The sequence below is a fragment of the Neofelis nebulosa genome, chromosome 7, assembly GCF_028018385.1.
Source record: "Neofelis nebulosa isolate mNeoNeb1 chromosome 7, mNeoNeb1.pri, whole genome shotgun sequence".
NCBI lineage: Eukaryota > Metazoa > Chordata > Mammalia > Carnivora > Felidae > Neofelis > Neofelis nebulosa.
Window position 1 is genome coordinate 142893458 of NC_080788.1, and position 23318 is coordinate 142916775.

Below are 23318 nucleotides of genomic sequence, written 5' to 3' on the forward strand. Positions count from 1 at the left end.
GGGGCGCCTGGGTGGCTGTCGGTTGAGCGGCCGACTTCGGCTCAGGTCGTGATCTCACGGTCCATGAGTTCAAGCCCCGCGTCGGGCTCTGTGCTGACAGCTTGGAGCCTGGAGCCTGTTTCAGATTCTGGGTCTCCGTCTCTCTGACCCTCCCCTGTTCATGCTCTCTCCCTGTCTCAAAAATAAATAAAATGTTAAAAAATTTTTTTTAAAAAGGGAATTTAATAGAAGTAATGTAACTATCAGATACCTGTGGGTATCAGATTCTTACAGAGTAGGAGACAGTTGTAGGAACACGTTGTGGGCATGTGGCAGCACCTTGGCGTGTGTTACCCTAGGGTGCCTTTGGGGAAGTGCCCTTTTACCTCCAGCTTCTACCCACTCTACCTTCAGATCAGGAAACGAGACTTGTTCAGGCACGGTGAGGTAGGAGTTCTGAAGCTCCATTGCCCCAGAAGAGAGGAAGAGGGAAATGGTCACGCTATCCATAGGAGGCGAAGGGGCTTTGAAACCCGCCCCCGTGAGGAGGAGAAGGGGCTTTGACCTTCACCCGCCTCTCCTTTCTATCATTTGCGGTCTTCCCAGAGATGATCTGGGGGTACAGGAGCCAGAGGAAAGCACCCCGCCTCTGGGAGTAGTGAAGACATTATAGACACAGCCCCCTCTCCAGAGAAGAGAGCAGGGCCATTCGTTGGAGGGAGGTGTCATAAGCAGGAAAAAGAAGGTCACGAATCACGTGGGGCTTTTCTACCTTAATTAGCTTGGCTTCAACTGTCTGGTTTTCCCCATTGTATTAATTTCTCACGTGTTCAACAAATATTTGTTCCAGCCACCGTGTTAGGCACTGGACCCAAAACAGGTGGCAAAGTAGACGTGGCCTTTTCTATCCTCGTGGATTTTATATTGAGTTGGGATAGATTTTAATCAAATAATCCTATGACCAGCTGATTATGAGCTGTGATGAATACTATAAAAAAGTCACTTAAAGTCGAGATGAGGGCGTTCAACCTGGGAACCTGGACAAGTCCCCCAGACAAGTGTTACGGGGCTGAAGGAAGGTTCCCTGAGGAACGATGTTTGCACACAGACCTGTAATTACCCCATTACTTGAATGTTTGAAACACAAAAGGAGGCCAGGCCGCAGGCTATCCTGTAATACCAAATGGGCCACGGCCTCAAAACCTGTAGGTGCACTTGGTGAAAGGCTGTTTCTAAATTCAGAAGACCCGAGGAAATTTCTGGGAAGCAGGTGGTAACAAAACCAGGCAAAAACACCAGCAGCAGCGGGATGTCTCCGATCATGGGAAGGTTTCGGAGTTTGTAGAAAGCTTTCCTCAGAGAATGCTTGCAGCGCTAGGGTAGACGAACCTTAGTCCCGCCACGCCGTTTGGAATAACTAACCGTGAGAGAATGGTCTGCGTTGTCTGAGGGGAGGCCATATGTCAGCGCAAAAGCCAGCTCCCCCCCCCCCCCCCCCGTCTGCTCTTTCTGGGGTTGATGGGCTCGTGCGCCTGTTGGTGGGATCTGAGCCCCGTGGCGAGCCCTCCCTGTGCGAACGAGTGACCCTCTGCTCCTCTGCCGGCACAGACCGCCCTGGCCGCGGTGCACGCTGTCTGAAAGTGCTGTGCAGCCAGGCTGTGCAGAAGCGCCTGTCTGTGGGGGCGCCTGGGTGTCTCCGTGGTTCAGTGTCCGACTTGGGCTCAGGTCACGATCTCACACTTGGTGAGTTCGAGCCCCGCATCGGGCTGTCAGTGCAGAGCCTGCTTGGGATTTTCTGTCCCCTTCTCTCTGCCCCTTCCTGCTCATATTCTCTCTCTCTCTCTCTCTCTCTCTCTCTCGATAGTAAACATTAAAAAAGAAAAAAAAACTTTTTAAAAAATTGCCTGTCTATGGACGTTGACTGGTTTGAGAGCACAGTGAGAGGGGAGAGTCCGTGTACAACAGCAGCAGTAAAATAAAATGTCCAGGATTAGGCCTGGTAAAAAAAAAAACTGTGGAAACCATGGCAGGTTGGGGAAGGAATTGAAAACTGCTGTGAAGGGAATGAGAAGATTTCAGTGAATAAATACACGTTTGATAGGAAAATTCGGTGTAGTTAAGAAATCCCCATTTTCCCTAAATTGTCCTCTGACTGTGAGTCCCCAGTCAGAACATCAGTAGGTTCCTTTTCTTCTGGACTGGTGCTAAGAAAAAGGGTACTAAAATGAGGCATGGGGGTCTCCCGCGGGACGTCGCTTCCAAAACGAGCAGCAGCAGAAGGAACAGTGTGCCAGAAAGCGCCATGACCATGGGCAGCTTCCTCGCTATGCCAGCTGCACCTGTCGTGTGCCCGAGGACAAGGCCATCAAGAAGTTCACGACTGGAAGCACAGTAGAGGCGCCACCATCAGGGACATTTCCACAGCGAGTGATTTCGATGCTCGTGTGCTTCCCGTGCCGTATGTGAAGCTACTTTCCTACTTGAGTTGTGCCGGGCAAGGCCAGGCAGGCAGGCTCCGTTCGTGTGGAGCCTGGAAGGACCCTGTCCTCAAGGGCCAGCGCCCCACGTCGACCTGCAGGTGCTGCCCCTCAGGCTGCACCAAAAAGCCCACGTAAGGAGCAGAGTCCTTGAGACTGAAGAAAAAGTATCCCGTGGAAACAAAGTAAAATGGAAATTATACTTAAAAACAAAAATGAGGCGGGGGGGGGGGGGGGCGGGGAGACGTACAAAAACAAGAACAAGAGGAGTCGTGATTGAACTGCTCTCCCAACTGTTCATCCCTTGGATCCTGGGACAGAAATAGACCATCAGATCAGTGAACAGGAAAGCTGGTGTGTGTGGATAGGTCAGAATGTGGTTTAGTGACGGGAAATGAGGGTTTATGCTGTAGATGACGGTGGGACAGCTTATTTCAGGCAGATGATAGATTCACACACGTGCTTTATATGGATATGCCTGTCGAGCAGGTACAGAGTTTGAATTGGCCATCATCGTCCTCGCTTATTTGCTTGAAGTTTTCAGTGGAAATTCCCGAAGGATTGTGGCTTTGTTGATGGAGGTCTGGAAAGAAGCTACAGTTAGATAAATTATCTATAAAGCAAAGGTCCGTTTTGTAAAGGGGTGGCTCATGTATCGAGAGAAATGACGTATCTGGGGTGCCGGGCTGGCTCAGGGGAGCCTGCAACTCTTGATCTCGGGGTTGTAAGTTCGAGCCCCCGCACCGGGTGTGGAGCCTACTTACGTTTCTAAGAATGTGTATTTTGTTTCCACTGTTTCTAAAAACTCAATCGGATTGGTTCGTCTCCCCCCCCTTTTAGTTCTTTTCAGAGTTCCTCATCTCTGAACAAAGTGAAAGCCTGGGGGGGGCGGGCAGAGGAGAGGAGGAAGAGAGCTTGAAGAGAGTAAATGGGAAAGCCCACTATCTAACGGGGCTTCAGACCTGTGGTTGAAATCATTTTCTGACATTTGTTATTTTATTTTTAGGAAGAAGTGATGGTTCTGGAGAGAATCCTGCTCCAGACCATAAAGTTTGATTTACAGGTAGAACATCCATACCAGTTCCTCCTCAAGTATGCAAAACAACTCAAAGGTAAGGAGGCAAGGTTTTTTTTACAGGACTTTTCCGTTGGAAAGCAAGTCTTTGTAATGATTTGATGGCCTTCGGATTACGCTTCTCAAAAGAGGAGAACAGAAGAAAGGGTTCAGCGTGTGAGCGTGCCCAGATGGTCCAGTATTGCAGCTGTGACTACCACTTCCCATCAGGTTTAGACAGATTCTACCACCAAGTCGGCAAGTGATAGGAGGCAGGAAAATGAGTCAGATTTTTCTTTTCTTTTCTTTTTTTTATTTTTTGACAGCAAGAGAGAACACACACGCGTGAGCTGGGGGGGAGAGGAGGCAGAGGGAGAGAGGTTCCACGCTCAGTGTGGAGCTCATCGTGGGGCTCGATCCCATGACCCAAAAATCATGACCTGCGCCAAAATCAGAGTCAGATCCTTGAATGACTGAGCCACCCAGGCACCCTGAGTCAGCATTTTTTAATAGCCTGATAGAATCCGCCTTGGAGCAGGCTTCCCATGGACCGTGGTTGAGCACAGGTCTTGTGGGAAGAGAACACAGGTGGGACTCAGACCCACCCGTTGGCCCTCGGTTCCCAGGCGGTGGCTCTTTGCGTGTGTCGGGATGGTGCAGAGCACACAGCGTGGGCTTGAAATAAGTGATTTTTTTGCACTCTTTTATTATTATTGTCACTTCTAATTGGCTTTTTTCTTCCCATTTCTAGGTGATAAAAATAAAATTCAAAAGTTGGTTCAAATGGCCTGGACGTTTGTAAATGACAGGTGCGTGTGTTCAAATGTTGATCTAATTGTAGTTTTAAAAATAGGCAGGGACTTAATGGGTCATTGAATCCAGACTCCGTATTTTGTATCTCGGACTCTGACTCACCCAGCTCGAGAGCCAGCTAATGGCAGAGATGGGGCTGACGCCCAGGAAGTCTGCTTCCCGGCAGAGGGATGCCTTGCCGTGTCTCAGTGTAAGAAGTTAAAGGGCATCTCCAGTTTGAAACATAGTCCAAAACAATACGCTGGACAATTTTGACAGCTAAATCCTTAGAACCCATTTGGTTCTGCACAAACATACTTCCTTGTAATGGTCCTAGAGCCTTGCTGTACTTAGAACCCGGGACCTAATGACGTGCAGCGTGGGAACAGAAGGCCTGTGTGTGGAGCTTCTGTCACTTGAAAACACAGTACAGTGGCTCGAATTTCAGCAGTTTGAAGAACATGAGCTACGTTCATTTGTATCTCACGACATAACCAATTTTTGAATGTGCTGTAGTTCGATTCTAAACCAAGGAACAGATTAGTAACTGTGGTTAAAGTAAACTTATTTTGGTGCCTTTGGCAGACTTAAAACTTGCTTCTTTTATTTCTAATTCCTTATCTGGTCATTTAGGGAATGTTAAGCAAACTGACATTTAGCTGTGGCATCTGATCTCCATGCATTGGGTAACATAGCTTTGCTCCAAGTCACGTCACCCCTTTTTCTCGTTGAACTAGTCTCTGCACGACCTTGTCACTGCAGTGGGAACCAGAGATCATAGCAGTGGCAGTGATGTATCTCGCAGGACGTTTGTGCAAATTTGAAATACAGGAATGGACCTCCAAACCCATGTACAGGCGATGGTGGGAGCAGTTTGTGCAGGATGTCCCTGTGGACGTTCTGGAAGGTACTGCTGGCATGCTGGGCTTTCCCAAGAGTGTTCCAAGTTCAGGTCACTCTTCCCTGTAAACCCGGAGTCCCAAGAATGGACTTTCCCGCACACATAAAAGTAAACCATTCTTCAGAAGCATCTTTAATCCAGCTCTCTAATAGTGTCCGCTCTGAGCAAGCCGTGCAAGACAGAGTTTGGGTAGATTGCACGTACGATCCCTGTTCACTGGTCCCTGTAGGGGAATCATAGCTGAAAGGGAGAGGGGCTGGTCTTTTCCTAGGCACGTTTTACTTAAGGTATCAATTTGTGATAAATGTAATTGTTGCCTGTCGTTCAGACATCTGCCACCAGATCCTGGATCTTTACTCACAAGGAAAACAACAGATGCCTCATCACACGCCCCACCAGCTGCAGCAGCCCCCGTCTCTCCAGTCCACACCACAAGTGCCACAGGTGCCACCGCCCCAGCCATCTCAAGGCTCCGACCCGCCCCAGCCGCAGCAGAAGGACTCGCAGCCGCCAGCGCCGCAGCCCCCGCCGCAGCCGGCCCCGCAGCCCAAGAAGCCGTCCCCGCAGCCCAGTCCTCCCCGCCCAGCAAAGCGGGCTGTGGTGAGTGGGCCACCTCTCCGGGGGGGGGGGGGGGAGGCACAGTCCCTCGTCTGAGGGCTCATACGGGATGCCGAGCAGGGGGACACCTGGCCTCGCCATCGGACAAGCATCCGCGGAGAGCCTCAGAACTACCGTGGTCACAGGAGGAGGGCCCCGAGAGCTGGGAGGGCTCCGTCCTCCTTCTCCAGCCGCCGCTGCCCAAGTCTCCGGCCTGTCTGGCTTTTTTGTGTTTGGTGCTTTGAGTGACGTGGGGTGTTTGTGAAAGTTTCTCCCCACGGCAACAAGCTGGCCGGTGGAGGAAACCCATGTGGGATAAACGCGTGTTGGCCAACACCGCTCATTGAATGCAGGCCACCGTGTCAGAGGGCCTGAAACTTAGTGTCATCGAGGACCCGCTATTGAAAATCCACAGTGGTCCTCATGTCTGACCTGGGAGAGGGAAAGAGGAGGGGGCAGAGATGGTCTGTTAGGTTCCCAGTATGCCCTGCAGCTCGGAGCTGTGTCTTGTCTCCCCGACCCCGTTAGTGTTCCTGGATAATTCGTTTTTCTCACTACACCCGGGGTCTTGGTTAATGATTACGTATTTTCTTTTGTAACAGGTTGTTTCTCCCAAAGAAGAGAACAAAGCCGCGGGTAAGTTCCTGTTTTAAGGGTTTTTTTTTTTTTTAACTTTGTATCAAAACTTTAAATTCTTGGTCAACACTGTTTCCACAAGATTTGGTCTTAGAATTTAACCTTATATCCCGTCAAAAACTTGACGCTGCCTGCCAGAAAAAGTGCCCTGAGTGTGTATTTTTAGATCATATTCTGACAACGGTTACCAAAAAACATTAGCAGCGGTGAAAGTGTACTCACTAACACATACACAAATGTGATCACGAACATAGGACAAGGGTTACAGCAATGTTCCTTTCTGGAGGTTTAGTTAAGCCCACCACAGTAGACTGTGGGGAGAATTCCCACCCTAAACCCCAAGTAGCAGAGGGTGGTGGGCAGACAGGGTGGCAGTGATGGGCAGTGCTGTTGTCCAGAGAACCACCATATATCCTGACCCCTCTCGCTAATGTGGGCTGGACTCCTCCAAACACTGTCTGGGTTTTGTTTTGGGTTTTTTTTTTTGTAGAGCCCAAAGTTGGTTAATTTGTTTCTTTATTGGAAACAAATGTAAAGTGTGAATAAAATCTGAAAGACTGGGGGGCCTAGGTGACTCAGTTAAACGTCTGACTCTTGATTTCGGCTCAGGTCATGATCTCAGGGTCATGGGATGAAGCCCCACGTGGAGCCTGTTTGAGATTTTCTCTCTCTCTCCCTCCCTCCCTCTCCCTCCCTCTCCCTCTCTCTCCCTCTCTCTCCCTCTCTCTCCCTCTCTCTCCCTCTCTCTCCCTCTCTCTCCCTCTCTCTCCCTCCCTGTCTCTCCCTGTCTCTCCCTCCCTCTCCCTCTCTCTCCCTCTCTCTCTCTCTCCCTCTCCCTCCCTCCCTCTCCCTCCCTCTCCCTCTCTCTCCCTCCCTCTCTCTCTCTCTCCCTCTCTCTCCCTCTCTCTCCCTCTCCCGCCCTCTCCCTCCCTCTCCCTCCCTCTCCCTCTCTCTCTCTCTCTCTCTCTCTCCCTCTCTCTCCCTCTCCCTCCCTCTCCCTCCCTCTCTCCCCCTCTCTCCCCCTCTCTCCCCCTCTCTCCCCCCTCCCCCCCTCCCCTCTTCTCCCTCTCCCACCCTCTCTCTTCTCCTTCTCCCACCCTCTCCCTTCCCCCTCCTTCTCCCCCCTCCCCCCTCCCTCCCTCTCCCTCTCCTGTTCTTTCTCTCTAAAATTAAATTAAAAATCTGGAAGATCACAGAACAGAAACTTAGAAGCATTTTGTCCCTGTGTTGTGGGCTTCGATGTGCTGAACTCTTTGAAGATAAAACCATGTTTACTCATTTCTGTTTCTCTATGGCTAAGTTCCAGGGTAGGAATTCAGTGAATGATTTATTGAGCGATTGTGAGACCTTCCAGTTGCAACAAAGCTGCATTTTCTTAGGGTCTTTGGGGGAAATGATGGGTTCAGTACAGGTGAATATTTTTTTTCTGCTCCAACTGGGCAGCAAAAAGTAAGTGTGAGACCTAAGTGTGGGGCTGTGCCTCTCACCCTGTGGGTATACAGTCGAGCTGAGCTGGTGTGCTAGGCCTATTACATCCGTACACAGCAGAAACGAGCCAGTGGCGACCTTGGAGGAGGACTTGAGTCTGAGCCCCCGGAGCCCCACCCAGGGGTTCGGCCTGTAGGTGGAAGGGGGCAGAGGAGCTGGGGGCAGGCGGAGAGGGCTCTTACTGGACTACTGGCTGTGAAGCGGTGAAAAGAAGCTTCTGCTGGGACCAGACGTGTGGTTGGAACCAGATAGAGTCGACCTGCCGGAATGTGGGTGTTTGCACAGGCAGTGGGAGCCACTGAAGATCTGTGAGCAGGAAAATGGTAGAGTCTGAGTTCATTTCAGAAGTGCCCTGGCAGCAGTAATGGGACACAGAGGGTTGCGAACGGGGAGGAGCTTGCAAGCATCTGGGTGAGAGGCAGTGAAGGGGAGTGGTGGCCTCAGGCCCAGAGAGGCAGGGCGCAGACAGCCTGCGGGTGGGACCTTGACCTGGCTGTGTGCCAAGTGCCACTAGCTGCAGGGGGCTTTCGAGCGCTCACTGAAAGTGCAGCCAACCCAAATCGTCATGTGTCCTCAGTGGAGAACATACCGGATTTCCGAGTATTCCTAAGAGAAAAGAATGTAAAAAATCTCATTGATAAATGTTTATGTTGATTACACGTTGAAATGGTCAAACTTTTTATGTATCACATTGAGTTCATCTCTTTTGAAGGTGACTACCAGAAAAGTTAAAATCCTACGTATAGCTCTTCTGTCTATGGGCAGCACTGACCTAGACCGGCTTCATCTGGGCAGTGGGGTGGGCCGTAGGTGGGTGTCCAAGGTGAGAGTGTGACAGCGGTCACAGGCCGGGAAGGAGTCACGTGAGTTGCGGCTGCTGGGTCTGGGAAGGGAGCTTGAAAGTCAGGTCCAGGGCTTTAGTGGGGAGAGAGCGGCTGGAGGCACATGTGGACAGTTCATCCACCTAGAAAGAGGGGACTTGGTCTTCCAGGAAGAGAATACAGACAGACCCATCCCTGGACCGTGAATTCGGCCTTTTTGGGACAGGAAACCAGGAAAAGTTCAGCAACACTAAAGTAGGATTAAATCAGAGCTGAGTATAAGCCAGAATCAAGTGAGTTTCTGGAAGGAGGAGTCAAGCCACGCAAGCAACCGCAGAGACAGGGGTTCTTTTCCGATCATGTGTGCACCCTCCCTGCTCTCGTAAAACACAAGACACTGGGCTTGCTGTAGCCTGTCGTGGCTACTTAGCACTGTCAGGGTGGATGCTGGTTACCCACAGCCGCCGGACCCTGAGGCGCAGGCTGTGTGCCCCGCCCCAAGTGTCCTATTCGCTTTGCTCCTGGCTTGTCAGCCCCTTGATCTCTCCTGAAGTCAGTTCATGTCCTGTTGCCGGTGTGCTGCCAGAGGGAGTAAATATTCATAAGAGAGAAAATAAACTTAAAATGTGCCTAAGAATACAAAGGTGGCAGTTTCTCCTGTGAGCCCTCGGGGCTGGGTGTCTGAACGTTCTGTGGACGAGTGGGGGCACCCATACCCTGCTGCTCTCGTGTCTTTGGAAGGCTTGTCTGGGACGGTCGGCAAGGAAGCTGGGTAGATGTGGAAAGGGCTGTAAAGGGCCAGCGGGCTGTGTTATTTGGGGGTACGGGGCGGTGTGTGACCTGTTCGGTTCTTGCAAAAGGACCAGCACCTGGTTTAGTTGAGGCTCCCTCAGGTTCCTGAAGCTTTTCTCATATCCGTTTTTCTCCCCCAAAGACGTTCCTGAACAGCACATTTTCCTCCACCTCTCTTTTCCTTCCATGACCTCTTGATTCGCAAGGAGAGGTCTGAGTCGCTTTTCAATCTACTTTTCCTTTTTAGAACCACCGCCACCTAAAATCCCCAAAATTGAGACCACTCACCCTCCATTGCCTCCGGCCCACCCACCTCCAGGTAAGTGTCTGCTGAAAGCAGCTTGCGAGTGCCAGCTTTTCGCTTGGCTTTCTTGAAGGGCACACTTGGGAAGGCCTGGGGACGAGTTTGTGGAGGGGAAACTTGCTAGCCAAAATTTAAAAAGAAGGTGATGCCCAAGGATCTTTCAAAAATTATGTCTTTCACAAAGCAGACATTTTGAGGAAGTCGTAAATTTTAAGTATATCGGGATATTCTCTGACCTCCCACGTGCAGAGCTGCCGGACTCCGCAGGCTAAATAACGTGGGATCAGTTTTAGGAAAGCAAAGCCTGCTGATGTATGAACATTGGCCTGGAGGGATTGCCGTAGATCTGAGCCCCCTGTCCCTCACACGCCTGCCTCCTGGTGGCAGGGTAGCCTCTCCGTACATTTTGAAGATAAGCAGTAGCTCAGAGTCCAGCAGAGAATAAATTAAAGCCTGGCACGTTTCGACAGGCACACGGTGAACTGGGAAGCTTCCTTGGCACCACTTAAAACTGGAGAAGTGTTGTAAGGAATATAGCATTATTCCTTGGGGCATTATTCCTTAGCATTATCTCCCTGGGGCAGCAGTCCGGAAGACAAAGCAGGAAATGAGGGAGGGCAGAAGTTGTGTGTGTGTGAGCCAAGGGGGGTTGGGTGCTCCGCGGCGGGGTCCGCGCCCTCACTGGGCTGCACTCTCCGCTTGCCAGTGCCTGTGGTGCCCTTGGGCCCCTCGCGCCCGCGTGTCTGTGGTAGGGGTGCTGCCGATGGCATTTCTTTCTACGTGTGGCCAGTCCCAGCACTTTACGAGCTTTGGGGAAACCGGGGCACCATTTTCTGCTGTGGGACAAATCTCTCAGTCCCTGGCTCAGTATGAAGCTTGCTGAAAAATACCTGCCATGGGTCATTCAGTGTTTATGTTACGTCTCTCCGCCAGCGAAGAGCCTCCCTTCCTGTGCCCGGGGGTGCAGCTGAGGACGGGGTTGGTGTCCCGGGCTTGCCCAGGGCAGGGAGAGAGCGGCACTCTGCGGAGGAGCTCCCACGGAGGGCCGCGGGCAGGGAGGGTGAGGGCAGGGGTGGCGGGTGGTGGGAACTGACTCTGCAGCCGGGAGGGAAGGGTGGGCCGGGCCGCAGGAGCTCACTCCGGCAGGGTCCCGTCCCCACTTTGTAGGGGCCTGTGGCAGATGGGAGGCAGGTAGGCGGAAGGCTCGGAGGAGGAGCGGGAGTCTGGTTCAGGGAGGGAAGAGAGCGCCACAGTTGCCGTGAGGCGCGGGACGTGGCGAGAGCCACCCAGGTCACCGGGTGTCTCAGAGGGCGGCTGGTGGTGGTGGGTGTCGGCAGGGAAGAAGAGTAGCGCAGGTGCCTGGAGAGCCCGCGAGTTCCGGATGCGGTCACAGAGGACAGGCGGATGCGCTGGGGACGTGGGGAGCGGCAGAGCTGTGGGTCATAGGAAGCGAGGCCTCGGGGATGGGAGAGCACGTTCGTGGGCCCAGGCGGCCGTGGCTGGCGTACGGGGCGATCCGCGGCGGCCGGCCCTTGGGTCCACAGGCCTCAGGTTCATGCTCTGCGTCTTCCGGTCAGCTTCTGGCACCAGCGGGGCCCCGGCCCCGCCCCGGAGCGCAAGCAGATTTCTCTACAGGCACGTCTGGCTTCGGATTTGGGCGGGCACGCCGCTTAGCTCAGGCCCGGCCCCGGGGACGTGGCTCTTGCTGAGGATGTCCTGGCCAAGCTGAAATTGTGCTCTCGTTCACTTGGAGAGAGCAGTGAGGGAGCCCTAGCCGCCGGCGCCCCCCTGGGCACTAGGCACGTCCGTGTCCGCACTCAGGGCTGGTGGGAGCTCCAGGGAGCACGCGGGGCAGGGTGCCAGGAGACTGGAGGCCCCCTTCACGGCCTTCACTGTTTGTGTTCTCTGGACCCAGCGATCTCGGCTTCTGTGATTTGCCCTGGACTTCTGGGTTGCCTTAGGAAGAGACCCACTTGTCAGCGATGGGCCTCCCCTGGTGGGGTGTCCGGTGTTCTCTTCCAGGTGTGTGACCAGGAATGCGGCGGTTGGGGGGTGGCAGGTGAAAACGGGTGAGACAAGACCGCGGGTGAGGGGAGTGGAGGGCCATGGCCGGAAGGCACCACGGCAGGGTGCTTTCTGAGAGGACGCGGTGGGGTCCCATCTCGGTTTTCTTCTGTCAGCTAGAAGCAGAATTGCTACTTTGGTGGCTACCTGGGGAATCTCAGACGCTTGTTATTTTTTTTAAACATTGCCTCGTTCACTTGACCACCTCTCAGGCTTTGTGCTCGATGCCCGCGCTGCAGACTGTGAGGTGACGTGGCCCTGGCCTCGCAGTCTCTGGAGGCAGAGACAGGCAGGAAGAAGGGGGCCCCACTCGGGGCTGTGCTGGCAGGACGGGCACGCAGCCGGAGGCAGACGGGGCTTCGTGCGCTGCAGGCACCTCCTTGGCTGGTGTGCCGAGGACCGAGGGAGGGAGACCCAGCCGTGCCGGGGCGGGGACCTCTGTGACAGATCTGGCACAAGCGGATGGCGTCGGGCGCCGGCTGCCACAGTGACGGCTGCTCCCTGTTCCTGTGAAGATGGCCCTGGGGACAGGGCAGCAGCCCTGCCAGGGCTGTACTGGAGGCCAGAAATCGGGGTGGTCAGGGTGGCCGTGGGAACTGCCGTGGGAGACCCTGGCTCAGGCCTTCCCCACCCTGAGGGGGTCCCCGGATGCGTCCCTGCACAGGCCGCCCTGGGAGCCCGGGGCCGGGCAGTAACTCGTCTCTCCCCTGCAGACCGGAAGCCTCCCATCTCGGCTCCCTTAGGCGAGGCCGAGCCTCCAGGCCCTGTGGATGCCAGTGACCTCCCCAAAGTGCAGATTCCTCCTCCGGCCCACCCGGCCCCTGTGCACCAGCCGCCACCGCTGCCACACCGGCCACCGCCGCCACCGCCCTCCAGCTACATGACCGGGATGTCGACCACCAGCTCCTACATGTCCGGAGAGGGCTACCAGAGCCTGCAGTCCATGATGAAGACCGAGGGCCCCTCCTACGGTGCCCTGCCCCCCGCCTACGGCCCACCAGCCCACCTGCCTTACCACCCGCACGTCTACCCCCCCAACCCGCCCCCTCCGCCTGTGCCCCCGCCCCCAGCCTCCTTCCCCCCACCTGCCATTCCTCCCCCCACTCCCGGCTACCCTCCTCCTCCCCCCACCTACAACCCCAATTTCCCACCCCCACCCCCACGCCTGCCCCCCACCCACGCCGTCCCCCCTCACCCTCCTCCAGGCCTGGGCTTGCCACCGGCCAGCTACCCGCCTCCGGCTGTTCCCCCTGGAGGACAGCCACCCGTGCCCCCGCCCATCCCCCCACCCGGCATGCCTCCCGTGGGGGGACTGGGGCGGGCCACCTGGATGAGATAACGCGATGCCTTTTCTTCCCCCCTTTGTTTTTTTAAGAAAAGTTTTTCTAATCAACTTGAAGAGTAGTTTAAGTGGGTAAGCAGCAGGGTACCTTCCCTAATGCTAGACAGTTGCAGCATGGGAAGCAATGGACGGGGCCCATGAGATCCAGTTGGGGTGGTCCTCACATCTGGAGAACGGGGACAGCAGTTTGAGAGTAGCCTGGGCAGCGCCAGTCTCCATCTGACTGCACTGGGTGGTTGGCTGGTGTCGTGTGAGCTTCCTGCACCGGGTCACGGGTACTAGTGAAACGTTAACCGGCCATATTGGCTCAATAAATAGCTTCAGTAAGGAGTGAAGTTCCTTCTAGAAATCAGTGCCTATTTTTCCTGGAAACTCAATTTTAAATAGTCCAGTTCCATCTGAAGTCAAGCTGTCGTCATCGCTTTTGTTCCGTGATGTTCTCTCCCAGCACCCAGTAGGTCAGATGAACCACTGTTTTGATTTAGAGATATTTACATCCTTTGTATTAAACTTACTTTGAAGGGGTTGCCTTGATGGATGGCTTTTTTCTTTTTCCTCCAGAGAGAAGGGGAGAATTGTACTTGGAAAGTAATGTATGTTTACATCAATTTGCAAATTCCTGTACATAGAGATATATTTTTTAAGTGTGAATGTAACAACATACTGTGAATTCCATCTTGGTTACAGACATGACTCCTTCAGTTATCCAAATAAAACCGTTCTGAAACTATCCTTTTGTTTCTTACGCACAGAAGGTGGGGCCTCCAGGCCTTGCGCAGCCCCAGACCAGGAAGTCTAGAGGCAGCCCTTCTCCTGCCCCCGGGGGCCAAGGGGCAGGCAGCAGAGGAGGAGCGTTGGCCGATAGAGGCCTGGCGCTGGCTGGTCTCGCAGCCCCCAGACCTGGCCCTGCCGTCTTGCAGGGCAGCGCCCCTGTGGGTCTGTCCTTGCGGGCCAGCCCCCCACACCCCGTGCCCACGTTGGCTTTGGTGGGAGGACCCTGGTGAGTTCCCAACCAGCAGAGGACTGTCGGGTGCACCTGCTCAGAGCTCTGGTTCCTAGGTCCCACCAGGGCTTGGGTCTGAGATTCCTCCCACCCGGGCCTGAAACTAGACAGAGGCCATCCGAGTGGCTGTCAGTGCCGTCTAGCACCTGAGGTGCTCCCGGGGGCCATGGCCCTCCAGCGGCGACCCCCGCCCCCACCCGAAACAAACACTGCGCACCAACCGTGGAGGCTTGCAAAGAGCCTTTATTTATCTAGCGCAAAGTAGACACTATCACAATCTTCTGTTACTCCTTTTACTAAAATAGTTCAAATCAATGTTTTTACCACACTATCAAAAGTTCTATTTCTTTTTTCTCTCCAAATCAAAGTGGTTCAGTGGAAGGTAGAAACGGGCACAGGGGTCTCCAGCTCCCAGCTCCGCCTGGAGCCAGGCCAAGGGCTGGCCCGGTTTCTCACGGCGGTCACATACTACAGAAAATAGAGCATGGCTGACGGCCCAGGGACAGGAACCAGACGTTCCAGCCCGATTCCAGAAAGCAGCACAAATACTTCCCCCCACGGTATGAAAAATATACACCTCTACCGCTCTGCAGTCATGCGCTCAGCTTGTTTCTTTAAAAAAAAAAAAAAAAAAAATCAGTAGTATGTATTTTGTTTCCTCTCAAGTTTTCAAGAAAAAGAAAATGAAAGGTCACTTTTTTCTCTTTAAACACTGATGTGTAGCTAATAACTTTTGGATAAAAATGTGCCACCCTAAAAAATGTGCTCAGCAGATTCTGCTCCCAGGATGGGCGAGGCCACCTGGGGTGAGGCTGGAAGGGTGACCTCCATCACAGTGGGAACTGAAGCCACAGGACAGATGTCACACTGGGCTTCAAGATGTAGACTCAGAGTGAAACGTAAAGGGACCTTTATGAAAGGCCACCCGCGCTCAGCAACACCCCTACCCCCACCATGAGGAGGGGGGCCCCCCCCGTCACCCGACACACCCCGGTTGGTGGCAGGGCTGAGGCTCCTCTGACCCTCCCCAGCCTGTGGGCTCCCACTGAACCTGCCCACCACCCAGGGTGTGGGCTCAGGCGGAGGTGCTGCTGGCTTTTAAACAGCTTATCACATTAGGTGACCGTCACAGACACGGTTCTGTCCTTGAAAGCCATCCCCGTGCACTGTTGGCTCAGGACCGCGAGCAGCGGTGGGAAGGAGATGCCCGCACCTGGCTTCCACGGCCTCCGTGGCACACAGGAGGGCTCGGGCAGAAACGCTCCGCTCCGCCTGACCCCTGGATGCCACGGCAGCACCCGGGGTGGGTCCGGGGGGGGGGGGGGGGGGAGGCCCCTCCGAGGCGGTTCTTCCCTGGGTCGGTCTGCAGACGTGCAGCTACCGGGAGCCCTTACTTATTGCTTATTTTCAGTGGTGGCCGAGCCAACCAGATCCAAACGTGAAAAATGGGCTCCCAGCTGTGGCTTCCACCCAAAATGGACCCCTCCCCCCTCCCCCCTCCCCCCAGGCTGCTCTGCGGTTCTTTGGACTCCCAAGATCCAGAAGGGGCCTCTGCCCCCCAGCTCACTGCCCACAAGGGCAGGGATTGCCCGGTACCATGACCAAGGATATCCCCCCCCCCAGCTCCAAACACCTAACCCCTGGTGACAGGCAAGCTCCCTCCAGGAGGAGCCCAGAGCTCCCTGTAATCCCCCAGGGCAAGAGGAAAATGCCTGTGGCTGTCACCAGCACCCACTTAGCACTCCCTGGGCACAACGAGGGCCGCGAGCCTTTCCCCTGAGAGCGTACGACCCAAGGGCACAATGACCAACAGGCCAACGCAGAGTCCCCGCTGGGGACAGGAACAGGGCGGCCTCCCCATCCCCTGGCCCTGTCCCCGTGCCTCACGGGGGCCTGGACGAGGCCCACCTACTGCAGAGACGGCCTCCCGGGCTCAAGTGCTGGCGTGCGCCCTGCTGAGCACCGCCGCCGAGTGAAGGCGGCATGAGGGGTGGGCGGCCAGGTGCCGAGTGGACACCAGGGCCCGTGCCGACAGCATTCGCGGCGGTCTGTCCCACCTCCCAGCATCTGGGGTCTCGTCTGGAACGTGCCACGGCTCGCTCACCCTCTGGGCCTCGCTTTCCTCACCAACCTCCACGTTTCTGTATCGCGCTCTATGGCTGGCATGGGATCATTCTCACGGAAGTTCTGTTTGATGTCGAGCCCTGCACGGAGGGCCCGATGCTGTCCCTTCTCCGGCAGAGGACACTGAGGCTCAGAGAGGGGAGGGGACAGCACCTGTGAGCAGGCAGCAAGGCAGAACTCAGCTCGGTCCCCGGCTCCGACCAGCCCAGCCCAGCCCAGCCCAGCCAGCAGCGGCCTCTGCGGCAGGCGGGCCCCGTGGGCTCGCAGGCCGCGACTGAGGGCACCGGCTGAATAAAGCTGGTGGCCTTGGGTGGTGAGCACGGCCGAAAGAACCTGAGACCTCGTTTTCCCACCGGGGGCCCAGAGAAGCTGATTGACTTGCTGAAGGTCATGCGGCAAATTAAAGCCAGAGCTGGGTCAGGCTCCTTCCTTCTACAGAGGGCAGAACTCTCCCCTCGGCCGCCCATGCAGCTCCGTCGACAGTGACTCTGGCTGAGGGCCAGGCTCTGGGGGATACCAGAGGCCCAGCCCGGCCCAGCACCGCCCATCTGGAGAGAGCGGGGCGGGGGGCTCAACCAGAGACTCTCCACGTGGCCTCCCACCTCCCTGGCCCATCATGTGAAGCACAGGAGTGCAGATGCCTCAAGCACCGGGCAGGAGGGACCCAGAGAGGGCACGACCCGGCGCGGGATTGGGGGGCTGTGTGTGTGTGGGGGGGGGGGGCTGGGGGCCTGAACCCTGAAACCGAGCAGCAGCGTGCAGCAGGGAGCTGCGCATGGGGGGGTTGCCAGAGGAAGGGCCTCGGAGCCTCCAGCCACAGACACGGAGCTTCCTGGTCGGGGACTCGGGACCCAGTGCTCAGCGGGCTGGCGTTCAGGCCACAGCAGATGGGTGAGGAGTGGGGCCCCCCGCGTTAGGTCCAGCCACCGGGGGCCTCTGTCTGGTGTGGGTGGAAGGCTTGACGAGGCGCCCCTCCGCCAAGGCCGGCCTTCAGCCCCTCACCAGTGGGGCCCCGGGGCAGGGACGAGGCTGTCCAGGCCGCCCTGCTGCACAGAACGGCCGGCAGCCTCGCATCTTCCCGGTTTGCTGGTGTGTGAGGAGGGAGGTGGGGGCCCGGCCGTCCGTGTGCTGGACCCACGGCAGCCGGGTCACGGCGGGCAGCGTCCTATGTACAATTCGCCACAGAAAAAGAAGACGGGGGGCCTGCGGCTCCCCAGGACACCCCGCAGGGCCAGTCCACATCCACGGGGGGGGCAGCCCTACAAGGGTCCCTTGAACTGGTTCCCAGACAGGTGTTGCCGGATGGAGGGCTTGGAGCTGGCCGCATCCCCCAGTTTTCTCCAGACCACCTGTGGACGGGGGCGAGCTGTGAGCGGAAAGCCCACCCCGAGCCCACCCCCTGGCCTGTACGCACAGACCGCCTCACTGCCCCTCCAAACCACCCACGTCCCCAGAGCCACGGGGCCAGGAGGGGAAACTGAGGCTGTGTGAGGCCCAGAGACAGACCAGATCTTTGCACGTCACCCCCCCTCACGGCCACGCCTGCCATACTGAGCACGTCACTGCCGGGGTGCAGGCGTGGCCTCGCGGCTGTCCAGTGGGACCCAGAGGTACAGGAGGCAGCATGGGAGGGGTGGGGGAACACCCCGCCCCGCCCCGTGAGGCCCGGGCCAGCCCCCGCCGGGTCCTGTAAGGATCCAGGGATGATGACACACTGGCCACTGGGGTCACGGGTGAGGTTCCACCTCCTGGACAACCAGAGAAACGGCCCAGCTTCCAGGAACCAACGCAGCCCTAGTCACGGAGGGCCCCACCCACACGTCCAGTCTGAACACCACCGGCAGCCACCAGGGGCACCAGACACCTGCGGTCTGGGGCCGGGGCCCAAGGGATGGGACGTGGGGTGAACACGACCCGTCCCGGGGGGTTGGAGGGTGCTCTGGGGATGGACAGACCCCAGAGGTCAGGGACCCCATTCTCGGGGAGGAGTGGGTTAGGCAGCGGGGTGAGGACAGGCCCCGGGCTCTCCGGGTGCCTCCCCGTCCAGGTCGCCGGCCCCTCCCACCAGGGGACGGCTGGGGCCCTCCCTGCTCCCACGCCCAGGCCGCGGCCCCGGGGAAGTGCCTCACGTTGCACATCTCGCGGACGATGGCCTTCTCCTTCTCGCTCAGGCCTTCCTCACAGCCGTCCTGGAGCCGCCGGTCCAGGTTCTCGTGCACTTCCAGGACCTGCGGGAACAGGCCCCGGGGCCGGAGGTGAGACCAGGGTCCCCAGGTTGGGGCACGAAGAGACCGGAGGGGCGGGTCCTCATCCTCACTTTTTGGTCCTCTTCCCTCCCCCTAGTGGCTCTGCAAGAGGGAGGCCACACCCCCACATCAAGAGAGGCGGGGCAAGCTGGGGACGCCTCACCTGGAAGCAGGGAGGACAGGCTGGGCGGGACTACCCTCGGGCAGGTGGCCTCGTGCTAGGCCAGGGCCCCCAGCTCGTGATTAGAGGGACAAGGGCAGCACCTGCTCACACACGGGGTGAGTGAGCGTGTCCAGTCACTGCTGCGTGCGCTGTATCCGCTCAGACGCAGACCGGCCCCCAAACCCGGGGGACGGCGCGCCTGTGTCCGTGCACGCGTGGGGCGTCCACGGGTGCGCGCACAGGTGGGGGGATGAGGGGTGCAGCCGTGGGAGGTGAGGTCCGGGTGAGCGAGCTCCCCCAGGAGCAGCGAGAGCCTCAGCGGGACCTACACCTGAGCAGAGAGGCAGGTGTGCCTGGAGGCGAGGCTGGGCCTTGGGGTGCTGGGGCTTTAGTGCTACCGCAGCCCTGCCCCCGACTCTCAGGCTTTGGGGGAGCGCCGGCTCTTCCCCTACCTCACCCGGGCCTCAGTTTCCCCAGCTGCAGGGATGGCGGACAGGTGACACGCTTGCTCCGGCCAACTGACACCTCCATTTCCAAGGTGTTCGTGGTCACCCCGACCCCCCCAACCCCTGCACAAGGACGAAAGCCCCCACCCTGCTGCTCAGATGCCCATTGGCTCAGAGCAAATGTGAGGTCCAAGGTCCCAGGTCCTCCGCTGCACCAGGGATCTGGGGGCTCCTGAGGGGGCAGGGACTGGGCGAGGGTGGGCAGGGCCTGGCCCTCACCTTCATCGCGTGCACGACAGCCTCTGGCTTCTGTCCCGCGGAGCTGTAGCCGGCGGAGGGGGGCGAGGACAGCTCAGAGACCGGGCAGGCTGGGCCCTGTGGGAGGGAATCACGCTGTCGCAGCTTGCCCAGAAGGGCTCCCAGCTGGTGGCCACGAGTGCGGCCGGCAGCAGACAGAAGTCCCTGCTTCTGTGGGCCAGGGCCCAGGCAGGAGGAAATGGGGCCCGGCTGATGAGGGAGAGGAGGCAGGGAGGACAGAGGGGCAGCACCTGGCCCCCACCCCGTCCCGCGGGCTCCTCCTCACAGCCCGTGCGGAAGGCCTGCTGTTTCCCGGAGGAAGTGAGTCCAGCTCAGAGATGGCAGGGACTGGCAAGGAGCAAACCGCGGGGGGCTGCCTCCAAAGCGGCCACCCTCCCCGCCGACACCAGGTGAGTGGGCTAAACCAGACTTCACCCATCCCCCACCCCCAGGGACACTCTTCCAGCCCTGCCCGGCCACCGCATGCCACCGCAGTCGGCCGACACCTGACACGGCAACCAGGTGCCCAACTCCGCACAGCCTGGGGTGCGGGGGCCGAGGCCGGGTGAGGAGGGGGGTCCAGCCCCCTGATGTCAGGCCCACCGATGTCAGAGGCTGCAGGTGTGCCCGGCATCCCCAGCTTCTTCTCCACGGGGATTACTGGTATGGGCAGGGTGCAGGGCCCGGCCTGGAGAGAGGCCCCATAGGAGGAGGGCCCCCAGACAAGGAGGACTCAGGATGGAGTTCTCCAGGCCAAGAGACACCAGAAGACACTGGGAGTGAGCCTAACGGGCTCAGCAAACACCAACAGCCAGATAGAGAACACCAAGGGTCCCAGGTGGGGAGGCCAGGGAGCTGGGGTTCCCGGGACAGCTGTCCCTTCTCTGGGTCCTGGTTTCTTTCCCAGTCACCGACCCCAGTGACCAGGCAGGCTTGGTGAGCAGGCTCGTGGGGCCATCACCCTGGGATCCTGCCCAGCAAGGCAGAGACTCTCAGGGCCCAGAACTTTCTGCTGTGGGCCAGCCCCTCTGCACTCTCCCCATCTGCCCACCCCACCTGGACCTTCTCCTGGCTCCACCCAGAGGCCGGGTCCCGTAACCTTGGGGCCAACCTTGGGGCCGGAAAGGCAGACTTGGGCAAAGCTCTCCTGGCTGTGACCTGAGGCAGGGCCCAACCCACTCTGTGTCTCGGTTTCCTAATCTGGACAATGGAAGGGTCCCTGTGTCCCAGAGTGTGTGCAGAGCCCTGGGGTGCCGTCTAGTGGCCCAGGCTGCCTGGTCTCTGGGGCCCAGGCCAGATCTGTCATGTGGAGAGATCAAAAACGGATCCAAAGGCTCTGGGGAGGCAGGTGGAAGGCAGAACACAAGCATGTGCCCGGCAGGCTGCGCTCCCCGAATCGGCCAGCAGGGGGCGGTAGCCACACACGTTCAGCCCTTAAGAGGCCCAGGGACCTCTGGCCTCCAGTCCCATCTGTACCTGGGGCTCCCTGAACAGCCGGCTCTAGAGGCGGGGCAGGGGGCGATTGCTGCTCCAGGGGGCTGCTTCCTGGAGCAAAGGCAGGAAGGGAGCCAGGAGTGGCCAGGGCAGGCCGTGCAATCCAGCCTTTCCCTGACCCACCTCACCAGGCTGCCAATGAGCGTGCCACTGCGGGTCCTGGGAAGGAAGCTGAGCTGGACGTGTAGCACGTGTTAAGGAGTAAATGCCACCGGGAGTGGTACTCCCGGGGGTCTCCCCACACACAGCTCTCCCAGCGGTGGGAGGGCCGGCACCCACCTGAGCCGCCCGGCGCACCGAGTGCTTGCAACCCTCAGATGTTATCTTTCTACATCCCCATTTTACAGACAGGGAGAGTGGGTCTGAGAGGAGGTCAAGACCAAACAGCCGGCCCCAGTGGGGCTCGAACTGGGTCTGTAGCTCCAGAGCTGGCGCCGGAGGCGGGGAGGCCAGCGTGTACCCAGGAGAACTGAAGCCACACGTCCACACACACACTTGTCTGGAATGTTCAGGGCAGCACTATTCACAGCAGGCAAAGCACGGGAACAGCCCCAAATGCCCAGCAAGCTGATGGTCGCATCAGCAAAACGTGACACATCCACGCCCCGGAGTCTCACTTGACAGTGAAAAGGAACAAGGTGCTGACAGGCTGCGACAAAGCCTCCATCGCGGGGCGCTACGCGGAAGCAGCCAGTCACAGAGGATTGCACGCTACAAGTTTCCGTCGCGAGGAAATGTCCAGAATAGGGAAATCTACGGAGACACAAGCACATCCGTGGTCTCCAGGGGCTGAGGCAGGGGAGAGTGGGGAAGGTTGCTACAGGGCACAGAGTTTCCTCGTGGGGTAATGAGATGGGGTGATGATTACACAAATCTGCAAATATGCAAAAAAAAAAACAAAACAAAACAGGGAAACTGCATGCTCAAAAGTAAAGTCGACCAAAAAAAAAAAAAAAGGCAGGGGGACCAGTCTCCCCCAGGGACCTGTCCAAAGACTTGATCCTGCTCTCGGCTGGAGAAGGCCAGAAAGCCACTGCCAGCTCCTTCCATGGGGCCCTGAGGTGTGGCTGGGCCCCCGGGCACCCTGCCCCATGGCCACCTGGGCCAGTGACCCTCGTGGGGAGCAGCTGGGGAGCCCTGCACAGACCTGCAGCCTCTGACTCACGTGGACAGGGAGAGGGGAATATGGATAGGGGCAGAGGTGGGGCGGGCGGGGGGGGGACAGCCAGGCTGGCAAGGAAAGGGTGTCCCCACCCTACAGGGTCACCTGTTTCACCTCGGGGCCCTCTGGCATGTGGGCAACCTTCCCTCACCGCCCCCCCCCCCCCCCCCCGCTCCCTGGACCTACAGGCACCTTACAGAAGACGGGCCAGCTGTGGCAGAGCCTGTGTCCCCAGCGTCATCGGGCACAGAGGGTCCACCCCATACAAGCCCTCACTCGCCCCGTGGACCCACGTGCCAGACACAGGCCATCCACTGCTGCCTCCGCAGCCTTTGTGGCTGAGCCTCCCCTAAAACACCCTACCTTCTCTGTGCACCTCAGAGACCTGCCCCCGGCCTTGAAGGAGGTTCACACTGGCCCTGGCCTCTAGGCCCACGTGGGCTCGGTGCCAGCACGCAGGATGCATCGCCCTTCCCGGTCCCCAGGGGGACCGGCACACAGCGCTCCACAGCCACGGGATGAACAGAGGTGGGGCGCTGGGGAGGCCGGGGGGCGGCGGAGTGAAGGAGCAAGGAGCCAGCCCCCGCTGGGGCACCCTGGGCTTCTCAGCGCCCTTCTGCACAAAGCACTTGGGAGCCCAACCCGGCCACAGGCTCCTGGATGAATATTTGGATTATCTGCCTGGTCGGCCTCAGCAGCTACATTCCTGGAGGTGTGAGGGCCTCAAAAGAAAACACAGCACCTGGCCGGCAGCCAGCGGCGGCCCCAGCCTGCTTCTGCCGGCATCGAGGCCCAGCGAGGCCTGGCAGGGCCACCCCGGGGTCACCCTTGCTGGCTGGGGTCATGGGGAGAGAGCAGCGGCCACCTGGCAGAGGGACCTCAGGCCAGCCGGGCTCCTCGCCCGTTCCCTGCGGATGGCCAGGGTCCCCGCCCGGCTGCACAGAGCACTGAAGCCGCTCCAGTCACGGTCACCCGCCCAGCTCGTGCGGCAAGGGGTCCGCGGGCAGCGTTTTTGGGCATGTTCACAGATTTACGCAATCATCCCAATAGAACACTTCCTCACCCCGAAAAGAAACCCCATACTCGTCAGCAATCCCCATGGCCCTCTTCCCAGCCCTGGCCAACCAGTGAGCTCT

The 23318-nt window shown here is 58.0% G+C and overlaps 2 protein-coding genes across 6 annotated transcripts in view; one reads left to right on the top strand and one right to left on the bottom strand.

Moving 5' to 3' along the window:
- CCNK (cyclin K) overlaps positions 1–13977 on the top strand; it is a 30233-nt gene extending 16256 nt beyond the window's left edge. The window contains exons 5-11 of the mRNA XM_058740271.1: positions 3463–3568; positions 4262–4319; positions 5040–5209; positions 5532–5803; positions 6403–6436; positions 9785–9856; positions 12619–13977. Coding sequence (XP_058596254.1) covers positions 3463–3568; positions 4262–4319; positions 5040–5209; positions 5532–5803; positions 6403–6436; positions 9785–9856; positions 12619–13244 — 1338 coding nt within the window. The 3' untranslated portion in view covers positions 13245–13977. The remainder of the gene's footprint in view (positions 1–3462; positions 3569–4261; positions 4320–5039; positions 5210–5531; positions 5804–6402; positions 6437–9784; positions 9857–12618) is intronic.
- A 498-nt stretch (positions 13978–14475) lies between these two features.
- Positions 14476–23318, bottom strand: part of CCDC85C (coiled-coil domain containing 85C) — a 79359-nt gene continuing 70516 nt past the window's right edge. For 4 of the 5 annotated variants that reach the window (XM_058740274.1, XM_058740276.1, XM_058740278.1 and 1 more), the window contains 3 exons: positions 19509–19604; positions 18504–18602; positions 14476–17723 (listed from right to left, as the gene is read on the bottom strand). In XM_058740274.1, the coding sequence (XP_058596257.1) occupies positions 17634–17723; positions 18504–18602; positions 19509–19604 (285 nt within the window). In that variant the 3' untranslated portion in view covers positions 14476–17633. The remainder of the gene's footprint in view (positions 17724–18503; positions 18603–19508; positions 19605–23318) is intronic. The other variant, XM_058740277.1, reaches the window with a different exon arrangement.